Below are 17,739 nucleotides of genomic sequence, written 5' to 3' on the forward strand. Positions count from 1 at the left end.
AATTAGGTGATTATTAATTCATGCCCCTTTTCCGTAAACCAGAGGCTTTTGTGCTGTCGAGTCCCGTAAGTGAATTGGACTTTGGCACCTTGTCTCACCTCCCATAGCTGGACAGTATTATTCAGGCAGCAAAGGGGCTGTCAGCACACTGCAGCGGTCTCTGGAGCAATCACAGCCTCGTTGTGCTTTTAAAGGGGAAAAAAGATGCCTATTGGGCAGAGTGACTGACACAGCACAGACTGAATTAACCACAACAGGTCATCTGCCATTGAAATCTTCCAGGAGTGCAATCACAGCTGCCATTAATCTGCTTGTCCTTTGCAGAGGTTATCCATATTCTCAGTTACAGTAAATAATATGTAAAGAAGTGGAAGATGGGAAAAAGATTCCTGGAGTTTTGGAGGGGAATTCCCCTCCTACTGACTGACATGGGGTCCTCATCATCTCCGGAGCCTCTGCCCCCTCATTTCCACAGTTCCTGTCTTGCCGTGGCAGTTTCAGGCCTCCGGTTGTAAAAAAGCGCAACCTATCATCCAGTCCGTCCACGCCAGCGAGACTGCATAACTTTACTGTAACTTTGCCCAGAACAGCCACAGTCTGCCAATCATTTCAAGCTCAGTACACAATTCCTCTGCATACTGAACCTCAGTGGTACACTTTCTGAAAAGTCTGTCCTCTGATCCCCAAAACCTTTCACCTTCACACTGCAGAGGGCTTCTGAGGGACCTCTGCTTCTCGCAATGTTGAAAATCCTAACCTCTATTCCCTCTGCAAGCTGGCCATTAATATGGAGATGATTCAACTCCCCCAGTGCTACAATTCATTCTTTTTTAATGCTATGCTAACAATACCTGAATATTGTCTTTTCCTTTTTCCATTTCTATCCAGGTTTTTAATCTATAGCCTGTGTCAGCGCCCAGAGCAATAAAGGCCAGTGTTCCATTTCATCTTATATTCCTCAGGTAATTATTCTGCATCCATTAAAAAGAAATACAAGAAAACTGAAACCTTGAACTAATATTGAAGCTACATATGAAATAATTTCCTTTTATTTACAAACTCCAAGAACAAAACACTAAACTGTGCAGTATGAGAGAGTTATGCATCCTAATGACATTATTGCAAGAAAGGCAAATCCGACATGAAGAAATTGAGAGGAGATATTAATTAGCAGGGGCGTTATTAATCTTCAGGCCACTGAACAACAGGATGACATAGCGTTCACCTTTATAGGACGCTCCGAGACACAGCACTGGTGCTTGCCCATTAGACACCCCGTGGTAAAACTCATAAACACTGAGCTTTCAGGGAGTTGGCTCACAAACAAGGACAATTTATGGCCTATTATCTTCAAAGACAAAAGGAATTACAATTTGAGGGATGACAAGCACTCAAAGGACGTGATATGAATATGTAAACATTTTCACTGCTCTGTCTCCTGATTTCTCAAACTACTTAGGGTTTAAAAGCAATAACAAATCACTTGCTGAATGTTTCCCAGTTTATAGTAACAATAACATAAAACCTGAATAATTTGATTGTAACTAACCATAAGCATCAACCACAGCTAATATTAAATCTACATATCTGCACTGTTATATGGATAACAATCCATAACAGTTTGTATGTCTGTTTCTGAATGAGCAGCACTGGAAGACTAACAGCACAATACAGAGCACAATAAAAAATGAGAAGACTGCAATGCCACGGTGCTAGGTCTAGGGGATGCTAATCATCATGTTCATTATACAGACTAAATGCAGCATCTAGTGTGCAGCATAACATCTGCTTCTCCTGCACACCTACATGTGCACATGTGCATGCTGAAGCACATTTATACAGACACATAGGTGGATGTGGAACCGAAAACACACAGAGTTATACAAGCACACACAGCTGCCATAGTCTCTATCTAAACAGTTTCATAGGAATAGTGTCAACATTTAACTGAATGCAATTTTGAGCTTTTTGTTTTTGGCTGGCCTGTGTGGAAACCCTCTGTGTGTGCTAACAAATAATCAGATCAATATTTTAAAACATCTGCAAGAAAATGTCTAGCTTTAACATACCATTATTTGTTACTATGTCATGACACTTTCTCTGTTATCATCTTTTACAAGTCTACAGTTCATTCTTCAAACTTAACAACAAAACACCTCTGCAGTGGGTGTACTGTGTGAAATGTGTAAAGGTTTAATTATGTATAAATATAGCTTCCACCTATTCTGATTTAATTTATCATGCTCGACATGTAAGAGGTAAAAATTATGTTTTCTAGCATAATGAAGTAGGAAAATACCATAATATGCACTATTTGTACACAGGATGTGTAAAAACAATGTGCAGCAGCAAATCGAATGCTGCTTGTCACCTTTAATTGGTGCTCCACAAAACTATGTCAAAATACTCCTACACACTTTAACAATGCTAACATTTAAGCCTGAGCTAACACAGACAAAGTCCAGCATGGCTTTGGTAAATAGGAAGACGGAATAGTAATGGACATAGATTCTACGAGGGACACGTCCATCTTAAATATTTAGAACATGAACATTTGTCCCCCGAATTTAAACATGAAAGCAGCAAGGGGGGTTTATTCTTATGAAACTAAAGAAATTTCCATCTTCAACTGATACATAGAAGGCACAAATGAATGCATAAAAATACACCAAAATGCAGGATATCTTTCATATGTGCCCTGTGATTCACTGCAGACAAACATGTGCTCTGTGCATGTGTGAATAAAGAACTGTGAAAAGTCTGTGATGATGGTTCATGATTTAAGAAAATGCAATAATTAACATAAATATTAGAAACAAACTTCGCAATTTCTGAGAATATGCAGGATTTACAGCGTGATGAAGTTCTTTTTTGCTCAGGTTATTTGACCTGAACAAACCCTTATTCTCTGTTATTCTGACTAACTTCACATATCTTGCATCTTGCTAAATGATAAATGACTTTGAGGACTGTGCACATGGTTAACCAAGCAAATGGGACATGTTTGAGTGCAATATTAAACATATTAAATATTAAATAACTGTTGGTGTGTTTAAATAATCATCAACCTAGAGTAGATACTTCAAACTGCAAGTTACAAACATTCACTGTATACAGTCTATACATGTTTTCAGTAAGAAGTGAATTTTTTTTTTACTGGTCTTGGAATCTGGATGACCCAGGTTGGAAAATCATATTTCCCCCCACCTCGCCTTTTGCTCCAATAAATTGAATGTAAGGGAAAAAAAGGTATGAAAGAATTATTTATCAAGCTCAATTTCTGAGGATGAGAATCTTCTACTTCTCCTTCCCTCTTTCCCTGCACCCCCCGACAACTTTCAGTACCTTTCCCCACACATTTATGTTAAATATGTCAAATCAAATTGTCCGAGTCTGCAGGTATATTAACAATTCCCCTCCTTCCTCCTGTTTCTGCTCCCTTCACCTCCCTATCTCTCCTATACTTGCCACCCTGCCTTTCTCCTTGTTGCACCCCCATACATTCAGCTGCTGCATAAATACACCACCCGCTTTAATGAAGGAGAGGATCCCGTCCCTATATGCAGAAGCTCTTCCCTTCTTCCCGGTGCTGTCTCTCAGCTAGGTGAAGAAGGTGTGAGGAGAGAGGAGACAGCCTCATGGCTATCCGTTTATACATATTTCATACCTTCCATGAAAAAAATGACCCTGTGAATTACTAATCATGCAGGATGATTAAATCGCGTCTACGACCAATGTGAAAATCTTTGTCCAAATACATTAAGATTTTAGTATTCCACTTATATTTACTTCTACTCATAATTTGTATTTTCTTTTCTCAGAATATGTTCTTATGATAATATACTGTATCATTACAAAAAAGTTGCAACACATATTGCCTGCGGTGTTAGGAGCATATGACATTTACATATGTCTGAGTGCCTGTTCATGTACATATGTGTATTATCTTTGAGATAAATAAAAAACAACAGGATAATGAAGGCATCTTTCAAGAGATGACATGCTGAATACATATGCATTTTACAAAGGCTTCTGATGTACCTCTAAATGATTTTAATGAATACTGAGGAGCTGCGGAACAAGAAAGAGAAAATAAGATTGACAGTGGCTTTAAAAAGGAGGAAGCCTTTTTTCTGTGTTCGCTAATGCCGTCTGTCTGACAGTGACTGTCATTTGTAAAGGAACAATGTTGTGCTCTGTTCCAACAGCTACATGACAACGATGAGAAGAAATACTTCAGTAGTTCTAATGATGGACCTTAGAAACAGCCCAGCCTCAGACAGTGGGAGAGCGAGCACCTTTCAGATAAATAACAGGTTGGCCAAGACGCTCGTACACCATATTCTAACATACACACACCTTTTGTACGCCTACTGTAGAAACATCTTCAGACAATCACGAGCCCAAACAAGTGCTCCTCTGTTTACCAAATGCATTGTGAGGTCGTCCTCGCTTTTTTCCCCTGCAAGATAGGTTTTCTGCACCTGCCTTGAATTGGCATTGTATTCATCAATCACAAAAAGTTTGAAGTACAAAAAGGGACCCTTCCATTAAACTACAGCTGTCTACCTTTTGCTGACAACACAGCCTTGAACCCACCACCCCAACCTACCCACCCACCTTTTCACTGACATCAAACAGAACCTCAGACCTGGTTCCCTAATGCACATGCTATTTTTAACTAAGCGTTTCTAATAAGCTGCTGGGAAGCTGTAAATTTTTCATATGCAAGCACATATTTCCTTTGTGAAAACACAGAAACACACTTATTTGGTGATTAGCGACTGACAGAGGGGAGGAAAGGAACTGAATATGCTTGTATCAAATTGCATGCCTTTCAAAAAGGAGGAATCCTAATGCGAGGAGTCGTCTTCCTGTGCACCACAGGTATGAGTGAATTATTAATCGGCCAGCTCATTTTAATGCTTTTTAAAGTGCTTTATTTTGATGTGCTAAAACATACTTTTAGCCATATTCAGTCAGGCATGCATATCATTATTTCTTCCATCAAAGAAGAGTGTCGCCCTTTCAAAGAGCACAAACAACTCAGCCTCATTTAAAATAGAAGTTCGAATATCAAAGACATTTTACAAAGGCTGGGCTTCAAACACTGTGATGAAGTTTTTTTTCCCTACACTTTATAAAAAACTTAGGTATGCAAAAGGTCTGAATTGTTTTCCAGCTTTTAACCTGACTAGTGTAAATCAAAACATCCTGCAGTAACACAAGAAGTTAGACAAGTGAGAAGCATCTATCCAGGCCTGTTACTGTTCAGTGTCATCATTATCAGAAATCTCTTCTATTGAATAAGAGATGTCTTAACTGCCATCATTGTTTTTCTTACACTGGCGCACAAAGTAAATTGTGCATAAAAAAGAAAAATGAAACTATATTTCATTTACACTGACGTTTCAGAAATAGGTAAACAAAAGCTTATATATAATTAGACGCAGTGATGCACAGACACTTTATGCTATGTGGGACAAAAGCAAAAGTTTTAGATTCTTGCTTTAAATTTCTCATTAAACTTTGAGACTATGCTTTATTCATGTCAAGGAAATTAAGTTGGGCAGCACAGTTTGAAAGGTAGCTGCATAAATACTGCATTAAAAGTAAGGCTGGTTGATATATCAATATTATATCGATATCGTTTCTAGGATTTGAGGACCTTGGGGGCTTCAGTGGGGGGGGGGCAAAATTCATTTAATGCTTTTCATGCACACTTGCACCTTATCTATCCTTAAAACCTTTTTTTTTTTTTTTTTTTTTTAACTTTCCACTTAAATTATGTTTTAATTATGTTATTAATTATGTATTGTGATGAGAAAAATGTTAGTACATGTTAGAACTGAGCACAGAATGCCTTAGAAATATTATCATTATAATTTGACTAAGTACAGTTGGAAAAATAGTTAAATGTATAAATGTATGTGGTGAAATACGAGTACAAGTATGAACAGAACATTTTTAGATATTCATTATTAGGCCTATTCTTATTTTTGAAACATATATAGCTTACATATTTAGAATCAGGGCTATTTCTACAACATTTGGGTCTGAAGCCATGGACACCAAGGCCTAATGACACCACTGTTGTGATATGAGACTAAATATCATCTTGGATTTTGGGTATCATAATATATTAAATGTTTTCTTTTTCTGGTTTAAAAGGCTGCATTACAATAAAGTGATGTAATTTTCTGAACTTAGCAGACTGTACTAGTTTTCTATTTTTTGCTTGTACACATTTAGACATTATATCCACATTTCTGCTGATTATTTAGCAAAAAATATTATTGTGGAAATGTTTTGTGAAAGCACTAGTAGTCAACCCTACAATAGTGCCGCAGTATAGATATCAAGGTATTTGATCAAAAATATTGTGATATTTGACTTTGTCCATATAGCACAGCCCTAATCAAAAGTACTGCAAATTTAAACATCTTTCACACATCTGACAATATATGGAAAAACTATACCACCAACTCCACACAGACTATCAGTGTATTCGTGTGTTAGCGTCTATGCTGGTTCTACTAATAACATTATTCTTAAAACTGTTCTTGATTAAATTTTTTCCAACGTGTCCTTGTACTATCATCAGTGCTGTCTTCTTCCATTGTCAACAATCCTGTCAGAACAATACAGGACGTTTCTAATCATTCAAAAAGTCAATTATTACTTAAGCTTTAAAACTTTTTTTTGTCACAACTGGCCCAGCAAACTGAATACAAAAAAAATCCACACATGCATAATGATCTTTTCAAACTGGACACATCACCTAATTTGAATTTTTTTTTAAAAAGTAATATTTCAACCTAAAATGCTTCCAAAAATCCTCAAAACGCTTTTTGAGACTCTTGACCAGAGATTGTTAAGCTCCTCCCTTCACCCCAAGCCCAACCCACTGCTCAGGATTCACCACCTCCACCTGTCAATAAAGACGCCCACAGATAAAACCATCCTGATCTGATAACATTAAACACAGGTACGTGTTGTCTGTGCTCCTGTGTGTGTGTGCAGCAAAGTTTAGAAGGGGGCATTGCTATCACATGTGTGTACACACATGGCTCAGCTGGAATTACGCATGCAGGCCCCTCTCTTCACATCACCTATTGAGCTAAGGCAAAACATGGGTCACATGTCACCTGAACATATTACCTAAATTGATAGTTTATCCTCACTGTATCTGAAAGGATTTAATGCCTGGAAACCTGCAACATCAAAGTGCAGTGTTTGAAAACTAGAATTGAATTTAGGGAGTTTTTTAGAGAGTTTTTAAAATGCTTAAAAAGGCTCTTAGTATTTTGTTTAAAAAAATATGTACTTTAATTAGACAAAAGGCCTGTTGTCCAGTCCCATTCAGGTGCAGGCCCACATCTTTCCTAAATGTGTGTGGTGAAAATATTGGCCTTACCTGTCCCTTTGGTGAGCTCCTTCTCCCCCCCACTTTCTCTGTCTTTGGTTTGGTCCTCCTGGTCTGTGGTGGTCTCACTAGCAGCCTCCACATCCTCACTCAGCTCTCCTGAAGGGGGAGGGAGGACGGGATATGTAAATTACCACGCCATCAGAATTGGTGGAAGCACTTAAAGGGACGGTAGCGTTTTTTTCTATAGGAGCTTGCAACAATTACATATGCTGACACACAGTTGCAAGGCTAGCAGACAAAGAGGGCAGAATCTGCTTTCTGTCCTGTGCTGTCTGATTATCACTGTGAAATTTGTTTTGACAAGAATTATAAAATCGGGGTGTAATTATAGGGGAAGATTAGAGGAAAATATTTATTCTTCTTATTATTGTTGTTATAATTATTATTGTTGTTGTTGTTGTCATGTTACTATTATATCTGTATAGTTTATTGTTTTGAGAGCTAATTTATTGCATTTCTCCATGGATTCAAAACCGTGACACAAATTTGGTTTCCTCTGTTAAATGTGGACATAAAACTGCGGAAGAAAAGCACACATGTGGCCTGAAGTGGGCAGACGGAAAAATAATTGTGTGAGCAGTATTCTTCAAAAGGAAGACCTTATAGAGGACAAGCCCCCATTCTCTTTCTCACACATGACCACAACACACACATACATACATTGCCTGCTGCAATCTGCTATGTTACTTACCAATACAAGCCTCATTTCACATCTTCTATCCTACTAATGCAAAAAAAAAATCATAAATATTTAAAACTTTCAGAGCCACAAATCATTTTATTTTTATGTCAAGTCAAAGGCAGAAATCCCCTGTAACCACCTTAAAAGCCTCAGCTCGATATATTAGGCCATTTAGGCGCATCGAAGTCCAAACAATGGATATCCGATAACGCCATTTGTAAGTAACACACAGAGGAAAAGATAGCAAAAACAGATAATAAAAAGGGCATCAATCTTGTTTATTTCCCTCCAGTGCCCCCTGAACATCCCCTCTGCCTGTTAAGTTTGTTTAAAAGTAGTGGGACTTGCATGCAATAGCATTGATTTGACAACAGTAAACTAGGCCGCAGTCAATAGGCCCTATCAGTTATTACACACGTCAGCTAATTCACAGCAAATGTACTTAAATGCTCTTTTGAAAATGCTTTCATGCTCAGGTCTCTACTCTATGAGCTATTGATATATTGACAATGCTACAACAGCTACTGAAATATCCTGTTCAAGTATTCAGCCCTGCAGTCATCACACATCCAATCTTAGCTCACCACATGACTACCCACAGCCAAAACCACTTTTATGACGTTACATTATCCCAACACTCACTGTTTATCCCGTCTGTTGTGAAACATTGCATACACTGTATATAGAGTTGACATCGTATTCTCAAACTCTGGTAAGGGTCATTATCACAGATAAACTCTGAACACTCGTGCGTCTCTTGAACACATGGCTATTCTCCCTGTCCCCTTTTCTGATAACGAGTCTTATTCATAGATAGAATATTCAGAAACTATTTTTCTCCCAAAAGGGTAAATGGAGATGCTTTATGCAAATAAGTCATAAATGCAAAAATACATTAAATGAAATTATAGTTTTCTTTCTTACTATTTATTCTTCTGTGTATGTGAAGAAAATCAACTGCCTTTTTCTCAGTAGACTACAAAAAGGGTTAGATATTTAAAAAGTACCAACGACGTGTTCGGCTATTTAAAGACACATGAAATGACTGTAACAAACTACTGTAAAAATACAGCCAAATTCAAACGGTAAAATACTATTTTTTCCATAATACAGTAAAACATCGTAAATGTTAATGCTTTTTGAAGTCAAAACAACAGTTTACATAAACAATGGGCTGCTACATGATTTCACAGCATTACGCAGTATTTTTCATTTTACCAAAAGTAGGCCGAACAGAGGGACAGAAGCCACATGCAGGTTAGCTACAGTATTACACTTTAAACCTAACCCTCTACTGTACAATACTGCAATAGATGTAACAGTAATGTACTACTGAAGTAAACACAGTAGTGCCACTGTTAAATAACAGTATTATGGTGACAACTACGAGTGAAATTTTACGAGAAAAATTGTTACAGTGCTGTCTTACTTGATAAGGGTTGACTGATTACACACTACAAAAACATATAATTTCATTATGCATGTTTACACGTATGAAGTTATTGAGTAAAAAAAAATTACAGAAGTCAATAGAAAACACCTTGGTATTATAGCAGGACAGGAGCTTCCATTTCATGCCCGCTTGTACACATGCTGTAAGACGGCTCTCTGAGCGGTGATTGGTGTCTGGATTGTGTTGTTACACATTACTGCTAAAAGCCGATCCTGTGATCCAATGATCCTGTGTTTAAATAAACATATTTAAAAGGGATGACTGACTCCTTGTAAAAAGCATATTTAAGTGTTCCCCTGATCCCACACACATGAATACATTTTATTCTTTTTATTTTTAACCATGTTTCTATTATGTTTCCAAGGCAACCCATGAATTCCATCCAGCACAACCCATCCCATGCTGGTGAGGCGGATCTTAAACATTCCCAGATCTCCTACCGAGTCCTGAAATCCCATCTAACTCCTGCCTGCATAAATACCCACAACTCGGCGAGAATTAGGATACTGTGCAGCTGCATAGGTGCTCAGATTACAAAATAATCCCCAGGTAAATTTTTTCACCTTTAAAAATGGGGCAAGGTGTCATTTCTTAGCTATGTGACACTTGTAGTGAGACTAATTCCCCACCTACACATTAATACACACTTTGTGCTTAAACATTACTGTGATAGGCAGCCAACATTATAATGCTATTCAGCTTCCCTGTACCCACCCCCAACTTCCTGCACACATACTGTACACGCTCACGCTGATATTTTTTCCTCCTCATGTTTTCAATTCTTCTTTATTTAGATGTTTAATCAACGTATATGACACTTTTAGCACATGCAACACAGAGCCCCGTCCATAATTTATGCAGAAATGCAGACATTTAATTCCAGGAGCAGCGTTACATCTTTAAGTGGCAAATGGCTTTGCCTATTTCTCATCTCATCTCCAACGGTATTACAGAATGATTAAAGCCAGGCCGACCATAATTAATGAAAGGTCATGAGTGGCCTAAGAGTAGGATGCAAATGGAAGAGACACTAAAACTGTAGCCATAGATTAACTCTGAAAATAGATGAGGAGAAACACTCAAAGCTATGGCAGCAGGCCATTTCTAACCCAAATCTGAGAGATGTTAAGGACAATAGCCTGAAGGTTGTCTTCTAATTAATTGTCTTCATTAACCATCCTAATACAATGATATGAAACAGTTCCATTAATCTAATCATGCAAGCTGAATAAACCCATTGCCGACACAGAGATTACACTCATCTGTTCTGAGCATATAAATATCAGCTTTGCTCTGCCAGTCATTCAGTGGGGACAGTCCATGGGCTCTCTGTTCCAACGTCTCACAGACACACGCACACACATATACACACCATACAGACAGACACTCAGCAGCCTTCCCCTCGTGCTTTGCCAGCGAGTGCAGAGGCTTAATCTGGCCCATAGGTGTCACTCTATACAAGCTGGGAGAGAGCAACTTGCTCACACACATTAATGAGGTGCAGGGGGAAGGGGCCGAGCAGCAACAGACAGAAACACACGGGGAAGGGGGAAAAGGGAAGAAATATGTGGAGATGACAAAAGCAGATGCTATGCAAGAGGCGTCCGGTGAAGATGAGACACTGAAAACGGCAAGATTACCTTCAGATGAGAGAGAGCTGCCTTCCTTTCCCCTGAAGAGCAGTGATTACACTAATGCTAATCAGACTGACAAGCACAAACGGCCTAATAAATAATTGATGGTAACCACTGCACTTTCCAGTATTCCTTCCCAGACTGTAGAGAAGAGCAGCAGCAAGTAATAATAGTCACTCTAGATATCTTTCACTAGGTCAGGCTCCTCCTCCATCCTCGGCCTCAGCAGAATACACTGCTATGATGATAACTGCCTTTCTAAAAGTACAGAATTCCAGTCCTACCTGAGAATGGCTCCAGTCTTCCTCAAACACCAGTGACAGCCTGCTCTTTTTTGTTGCACGTACAGTATCTCAGTCAACAACACTGTCTTGTCTGTCTGTCCTGGCTTTCGTAAGTCCTGGAGAACCAGCTCGGGGACTAAGCGGAGCTTCTCCCTCTCTCCGGCTCTCGAGTAGGGCTGAGCTCTGCTTCTCTCTGGGCTCTTGTGTGGAGCTGTGTGTCTAAGCTCTCATTACTCTCATTATGATTATTGAGGCTGTTGTTATCATTTTAACCAGGTGTCACAGGACCGCACTGTAAATCAGAGAGGTGTGCTTCCCCCTCCCGCTTTATCCAGGGCCGGACAGCTTCCTTTTCTTTAACGCTGCACTGTCGGATAAAAAGCAATCTTATTTCACACTTCACAGACTCTATCTTTCTCCCCTACTTTTTCTTTTTAAAAATCCCCCTCTTGCTCCCCCCATCATCCCTTGCACCCCTTCCTTATATCAAAGTTGTCCTGACTCTGGACTAGAGGGTGCAAAATGAAAGTGACAGGAGGGTACCATGGGACAATGAGACACAGGACCCATGCTGAGGGCTTTCATGCATTGTCCGCTCCTCATATCAGCACCTCTGCGCCCCATACGCGAGACCCCCCCCCTTTAAAAGCACAACACACACGAAAACACTAACATACACACACACATACATGAACACACTTCGCCCTCACATGCTACCTCTCATAAAACCACAACAGACCAAAACATGCCCACAACCTAGCCAGAGCAAAGAGCTTTTTCTTATGAACACATAAACCACAACACGGTGTTATCATTAAAAATGCCACTGCGTTAAATGCATAAAGATGAGTAAAACATTTGACATGCAATTCTTTGCAAAAAATGTTTTTTCGGTAAGATATTGATATGTATGTTTATCAACCTTATGTAATCCAGTTGTATCATTTTTTATAAACTTAAACTTCATTAAAAATGCAAACAATAATATTCAAAATGACTTAAAGTGTAGTAAAGTACACATAATTGCACATCAGAATCAATGTAAAATGTCATACAAACACTAAGCTTGCCACACACACACAAAATAAAAGTGTATCTGTCTCTGTACTTTTTTTCCCCCTCACTCGTGCTCTCACTCCCTCTCTCCCACACACTCTCACATTTTGAAAGGAAAGAAGAGTAAGCTACCTCAGCGCTGCTGGTCGGAGTTACGTGTTAGATTCCTGACCTGTCTATGGGGGGACTTGCTGGCCTCTCCCTGCTGGCCCTGCTGTGACCTCAGGATCTAAATGTGAATGAATACTTTGTGTCTCCATGGGGCTGAGGGCAGGATGGGGGGAGAAGAGGAGGAGGAGGAGGAAGAGGTGCAAGAGATGGAGGAGGGGTACGGGGTTAGGGCAGCTAATAACTAAAAAAACTTTAAAAGGCAAGTTAATCACAAACAGCAGTGATAGCTCACACTGCCTTAGAACAATATCTTGGCTGCTACCCCTCCTCCACCGCTCCACCGCGCTCCCGGTGGTGCCTGCTCATCAAACCAGCCCCATAGGTCCTCCACACAACACTTAATTTGATCCCCCTTGCGTTTCAAAGTCACTGGACATTTTAAAGGACAGTCAGTGGATTCAGGTCACAAAAAGTCACACATAGAAGGAAAAAAAAACATTTAAACACACCAAACGTGGCTAATTTGGTTGCTTTTTTTGTAAGTTTGAAACTGTTATTGAGTGCGATGTAATGTATTAAATATGTTCCCTAAAGTGACATCTCAAGGGAAATGATACTAATTAGAAATACTTCTCGTGATAATGGCATGTTTAGATACATTGCAAATAAAGTGGATAAAGTGAGTGCCGCTCTAGTTATTTTCTCTTTGTGTTTTACTTGAGTGATGAAGGAGAAGAGGATCTAGGTTAATGTGGCTGCACAGGGAGTGAGCATTCAGGGACTGCTCACTCCTCTGTCCCAGCTGACACACACACACACTCACTCACACACACACACACAACACACAGTGACTTCCTTGAATGTCCAAGATGATGACCGCTTGCTAACACATATTATGTCCACAATGGAAGATGCAGGCTGTACTTTTCCCTGCTAGGATGGTGGGCTAAAAGCCTGGATAGGGGGCAAAAACATCACTGGGCAGCGCTCTTCCATCTACTCTGCCTGAGGGGCATTGTCCTGCACAAAGAGTCACTCTGCCTCTCTGCCACCCCCCGCCATGCATTTATGCTTGTCGTCTTCCACTGCTGCCTCCTCTTAAATCAACCTCCTTTTATTAATGCATCTTTTTCTTTTTCCTCCAGCTCACACTACAATGCCTTCACCTATTTGCAGCTATTCAAAGGGACCAAACAGAGTTGGGGTGGGTTGACGGAGTGTGGGGGTGGCTGAAGGTGTCTGAAAAAAAAAAAAAGAGGGAGAAAAAAAAAGCATCACCGCTGTCATGAAGGGCAATCACATCAACTCTGAAATATTCACCAGTGGGTTGGAAAATGCAATGGTACAGTTATGACAGGCGAACAGGCGACCCCCCCCCCCCACACACACACACACACACACTCTCTAGCCCACAGTCCCCCGCCCCTCTCTCCATCAGGGCGGAAACATGGTGGACACTCTGAATATGTATAACCCGGAAAATGTATTGATTTTTCATTTGGCAAAAAAGGGACACAAAAATCACATAACCTGAAACTGTCACAGCTCTTTTGTTCATAGCTCATCTCTCCTGATGTTTGGCTTTTGCCACAAACTCTCTTTAATTACCAGGTACAGCGAGCTTCAGAGCCTATCTCCGCAGAGACACAGCCACATACAGCCTGCTGGGCTTAACAAGACAGCACACATCTATTATATATGACATACACCCAGCAGCTTTTGTTTCATATCTGACTAATAAGCGCACTGAATATGACTATACCCACAGTTTGTTTTGTTATTATACACAAGATATGGTGCAAAAAGCTGTCTTGAAGAAAAATTAAAAATATAGTCTGCCACATTAGAAACTGCACTTTCATATTAAAAACTAATGCTGGATGGACCCAGGATTTATTTGATGTGCTTTTCTGAAGCAGTTCTGCTTAACATGAAATTCTATTATCGATCTTAGTTTTCCAAGGTACAGGCAGGTGCTTGTATGTTTGTCTGAGTGAGCACACTTGCGTATGTGTGTGTCCATTAACAGGTACTTATCTGTTTATCTCTCCTTTTAGGCACTGCAGACCAGTACAGTGGACTGTCTGAAAAAGATCTCTGCCTGTCGATTTATCGAATGCGCCATTTGCATATCTTTGTAGTGCATCCATCTGCCTGTGGACTGTTCTGTGGAGGTATTAGCTCAGAAAATCAATGTTGCCATGGTTGGATGTATGTAGCGCCTACCTCGGCGCGTGTTAGGAGTCCGGCTCGCAGCTCCCACATGGGTCCTATTTAAATGAGTCCTGCCGGCAGAGGCTTTCCTGCCGGTCCTTCAATCTTTGTAAACTTAAAGTACACAAACACATTTCTCAGCACGCCCCAACGGAGTGGGCTGGTTTTCCATTCTCCGCGATGGTCATCCAGCCTCCCAGTCTCCATCCACAGCCCTGGGCCTAACCGGCTGTTTGTTTATGAAAGCGTATGCCCAGATAAAACAGAATCTGACAAGGTTATGAATACCAATTTTGCTAATCAATTTTATTTAAAATATAATAGGGTATCATTGATGTGTTTGCTCTCAAAAGTTGTATGGCCTGTTAAGTTCAGATGTTTCAGGATAGTTGAGAGAAGAGGTGGAGGATGGTGGGCTACTGTTTTCTCTTATTTATTTATCCAGTTATTTTTATTTATTGCATCATTCAACTGTACAGATAGTAAATGGATAGGGACCTTACTATGGATATATGTTTTTCTGGTAAAGCCTTCAATGAATAAACTGGGCAACTTTTCCTCTAACAACCACCTTGGCTGGTTGCTCATAGCTAATTGCTAAAGAAATCCAATGATTACACTGCCCAGGCACTTTAAAACATCCATGAGAGTGCTACCACTTATTGAGAAAAAAAACGGAAAAAAAAACGCCTCTTGCTACCTCTATCCATTCAGTTTCTAATACAAATCAAACACAGGGAGCTTTCTTTCACCATTTGTCTTTCTTTCTGTTCCTCTTTGCATAGCCCATCCATTACTTTCACATGAAATATGAAAAGGCAATATCCTCTCTGTGTTTGTACTGAAGCGTAATGCGATTGTGTTGTCATTTATAGGAAATAATCGCAAACCTCTCTTTCATTTTCCAGTTCAAATAACCATGAAAAATTAGCCTTCAATGTCAGGGAGGACAACAAAGGGATGCACACAGACTATTGCTTCACCACCGCGCTTGACATTTCTCCTTAATAGGAAAACGGGTGGTTGTTTCTATCTTTCTTTTTCAATCTTTTTCTTTTTCTAACCTCAGGTTTTTTTCCGTAATTAAAAAGTTCTGCACTCAGATCTTTGTAAATCTTCTGTGCATCTTTATTCAGCGTGGAGGGGTCTGTATGTGAGGAAGGGTTAGAAAACTCTGGTCTTGTGCACATTGCACCCTGCTCATTAGCACCCCTACCCCTTTCTGCTAATGGCTACTGTTGGAGGGAGATGTCGCCAGACAACCACTACGGGGCCTAGGTCGCCGTGACTACCGTCCAGCAGCCTGATAGATAAATAATTCAAGAGCTATCAGACTCCCTGGCAGCAGAGCAGTCCCAAAAACACACACTTAGGACACAGCTTGTAAAGGCCTTCCTAACTGATCAGCATTTAGCCCTTTACAAATGATGTACAACCAGATGTCTGTACAAGACCCCACACAATTAGCCATAGCAGTAGTCAGAGGATCCTTTTAATTTAGAGAAATCTTTATTTTCAGTGTGAGCAGCAAAGTAATGGTAATTGCTTTCTGTATTACTGCCATTAAAGGCTTAATAGGCAGGTTGTTTTCCACTGTAATTATGTACAAAATAATCAACCAACTTTTCAGTGCAATTATTGGAGATGCATTTAACCAAGTTTATGTTTTGCTCCCAACAATAGGTATGGAGAAAGCGAACAAAACTGAATATCAATACTGCGAGTTGTATTGTGAGTATGTCAGAGAATCCTTAATATTATTTTAGTTCGGTAGAATGGATCACCTTTTTGCTAGTTTATAAACCTCTAATGTAATTAGTGATTATCTAGGCAGATATATTAATATTTATGTAAGGTTCTGCCTCTATCCAAACTAAAATCAAACATTTACTCAGAGAGTCATATATTTTTATATTTCCCAAAAAGGCTGACACTAAATGCCACTGAAAAGCTGCAAACCCTCAAAGACTCAGAGACTCCCAGAACAGGTCAGCACCTTTCTCTGAGTTATGAGGCATTAGTGTTTTCCTCTTTTTTTTGTGCAGAGAGGTTTAAACTATATTAAAGCTGGATAACAAAATCCCATCTAGATGTCTATTCAAATGCAATGTTATGACTTGTATGGTTTTCCTACCATAATACTTTATTCTTATTTGCCTACTTTAAAACCGGATTTCATCTGGCACCATGGCTTGTGATGCATATAATGAAATTTCCTCTCAAAAGGCTAATGAAAAAGACTCATCTCATGCAATTAGCTGCTCCTTTATTCACTTCTTGTAATGTATTAATTTATTATCACATAATTCTGGCGGCATTATTTATTTATTTGATTATGCGCACACCTTACAGCCTTAATTACAAAATAGACTCAGAGCCAGATGATGGGATGCAATGGACCAACTCAACCATCATTTAAACTAGTTATCCTTCTAATCTCAGTGGTATATCCCACCTGTATTAATCTGAGCCTAATCAGTACACCAAATTGCTTTAGGCTTTCAATTTTACCTGAGATTCAAAAATAACCTCAGATTGACACTTGACAGAGCACCCTGCATAAAGTTTATTCAAATGACTGATTCAGTCGAGCCTATCCTCTCAGAGTGGGTCAAAATGTATCTCCTCTGAACCACAGATGTGTCTTAATAACATAAAGTTAAAAGGCGCATGCATTTGCACTACACGTATGTAAGCAAACTTGGTTTTGTCTGATTCTTCATGAACATGTCATAATACTATGAAAGAGGGCTGAAAGCTCCTAGAGGGGTGGAACCGCGCTGCCCGCTGTGCTGCTCTCCAGAGAAAGAGACTTGGAGTGATTACAGTCAAACACTGCTACTCAGTTATCTTTGGCTCAGCCACAGGAGAGAAAG

At 39.6% G+C, this 17,739-nt stretch overlaps 1 protein-coding gene across 4 annotated transcripts in view; it reads right to left on the reverse strand.

Annotated features, from left to right (window-relative positions):
• The window catches only part of zfhx3b (zinc finger homeobox 3b), a 321,985-nt gene that overhangs the window by 24,270 nt on the left and 279,976 nt on the right, over window positions 1–17,739 (reverse strand). For 3 of the 4 annotated variants that reach the window (XM_042489953.2, XM_042490018.2, XM_042489873.2), the window contains one exon: window positions 7,418–7,525. The exons of the other annotated variant lie outside the window; for it this stretch is intronic. In XM_042489953.2, coding sequence (XP_042345887.2) covers window positions 7,418–7,525 — 108 coding nt within the window. The remainder of the gene's footprint in view (window positions 1–7,417; window positions 7,526–17,739) is intronic. 4 annotated transcript variants of the gene reach the window in all.

Source organism: Plectropomus leopardus, chromosome 1, assembly GCF_026936395.1.
Source record: "Plectropomus leopardus strain MGB_pleo_1.0 chromosome 1, ASM2693639v1, whole genome shotgun sequence".
NCBI lineage: Eukaryota > Metazoa > Chordata > Actinopteri > Perciformes > Serranidae > Plectropomus > Plectropomus leopardus.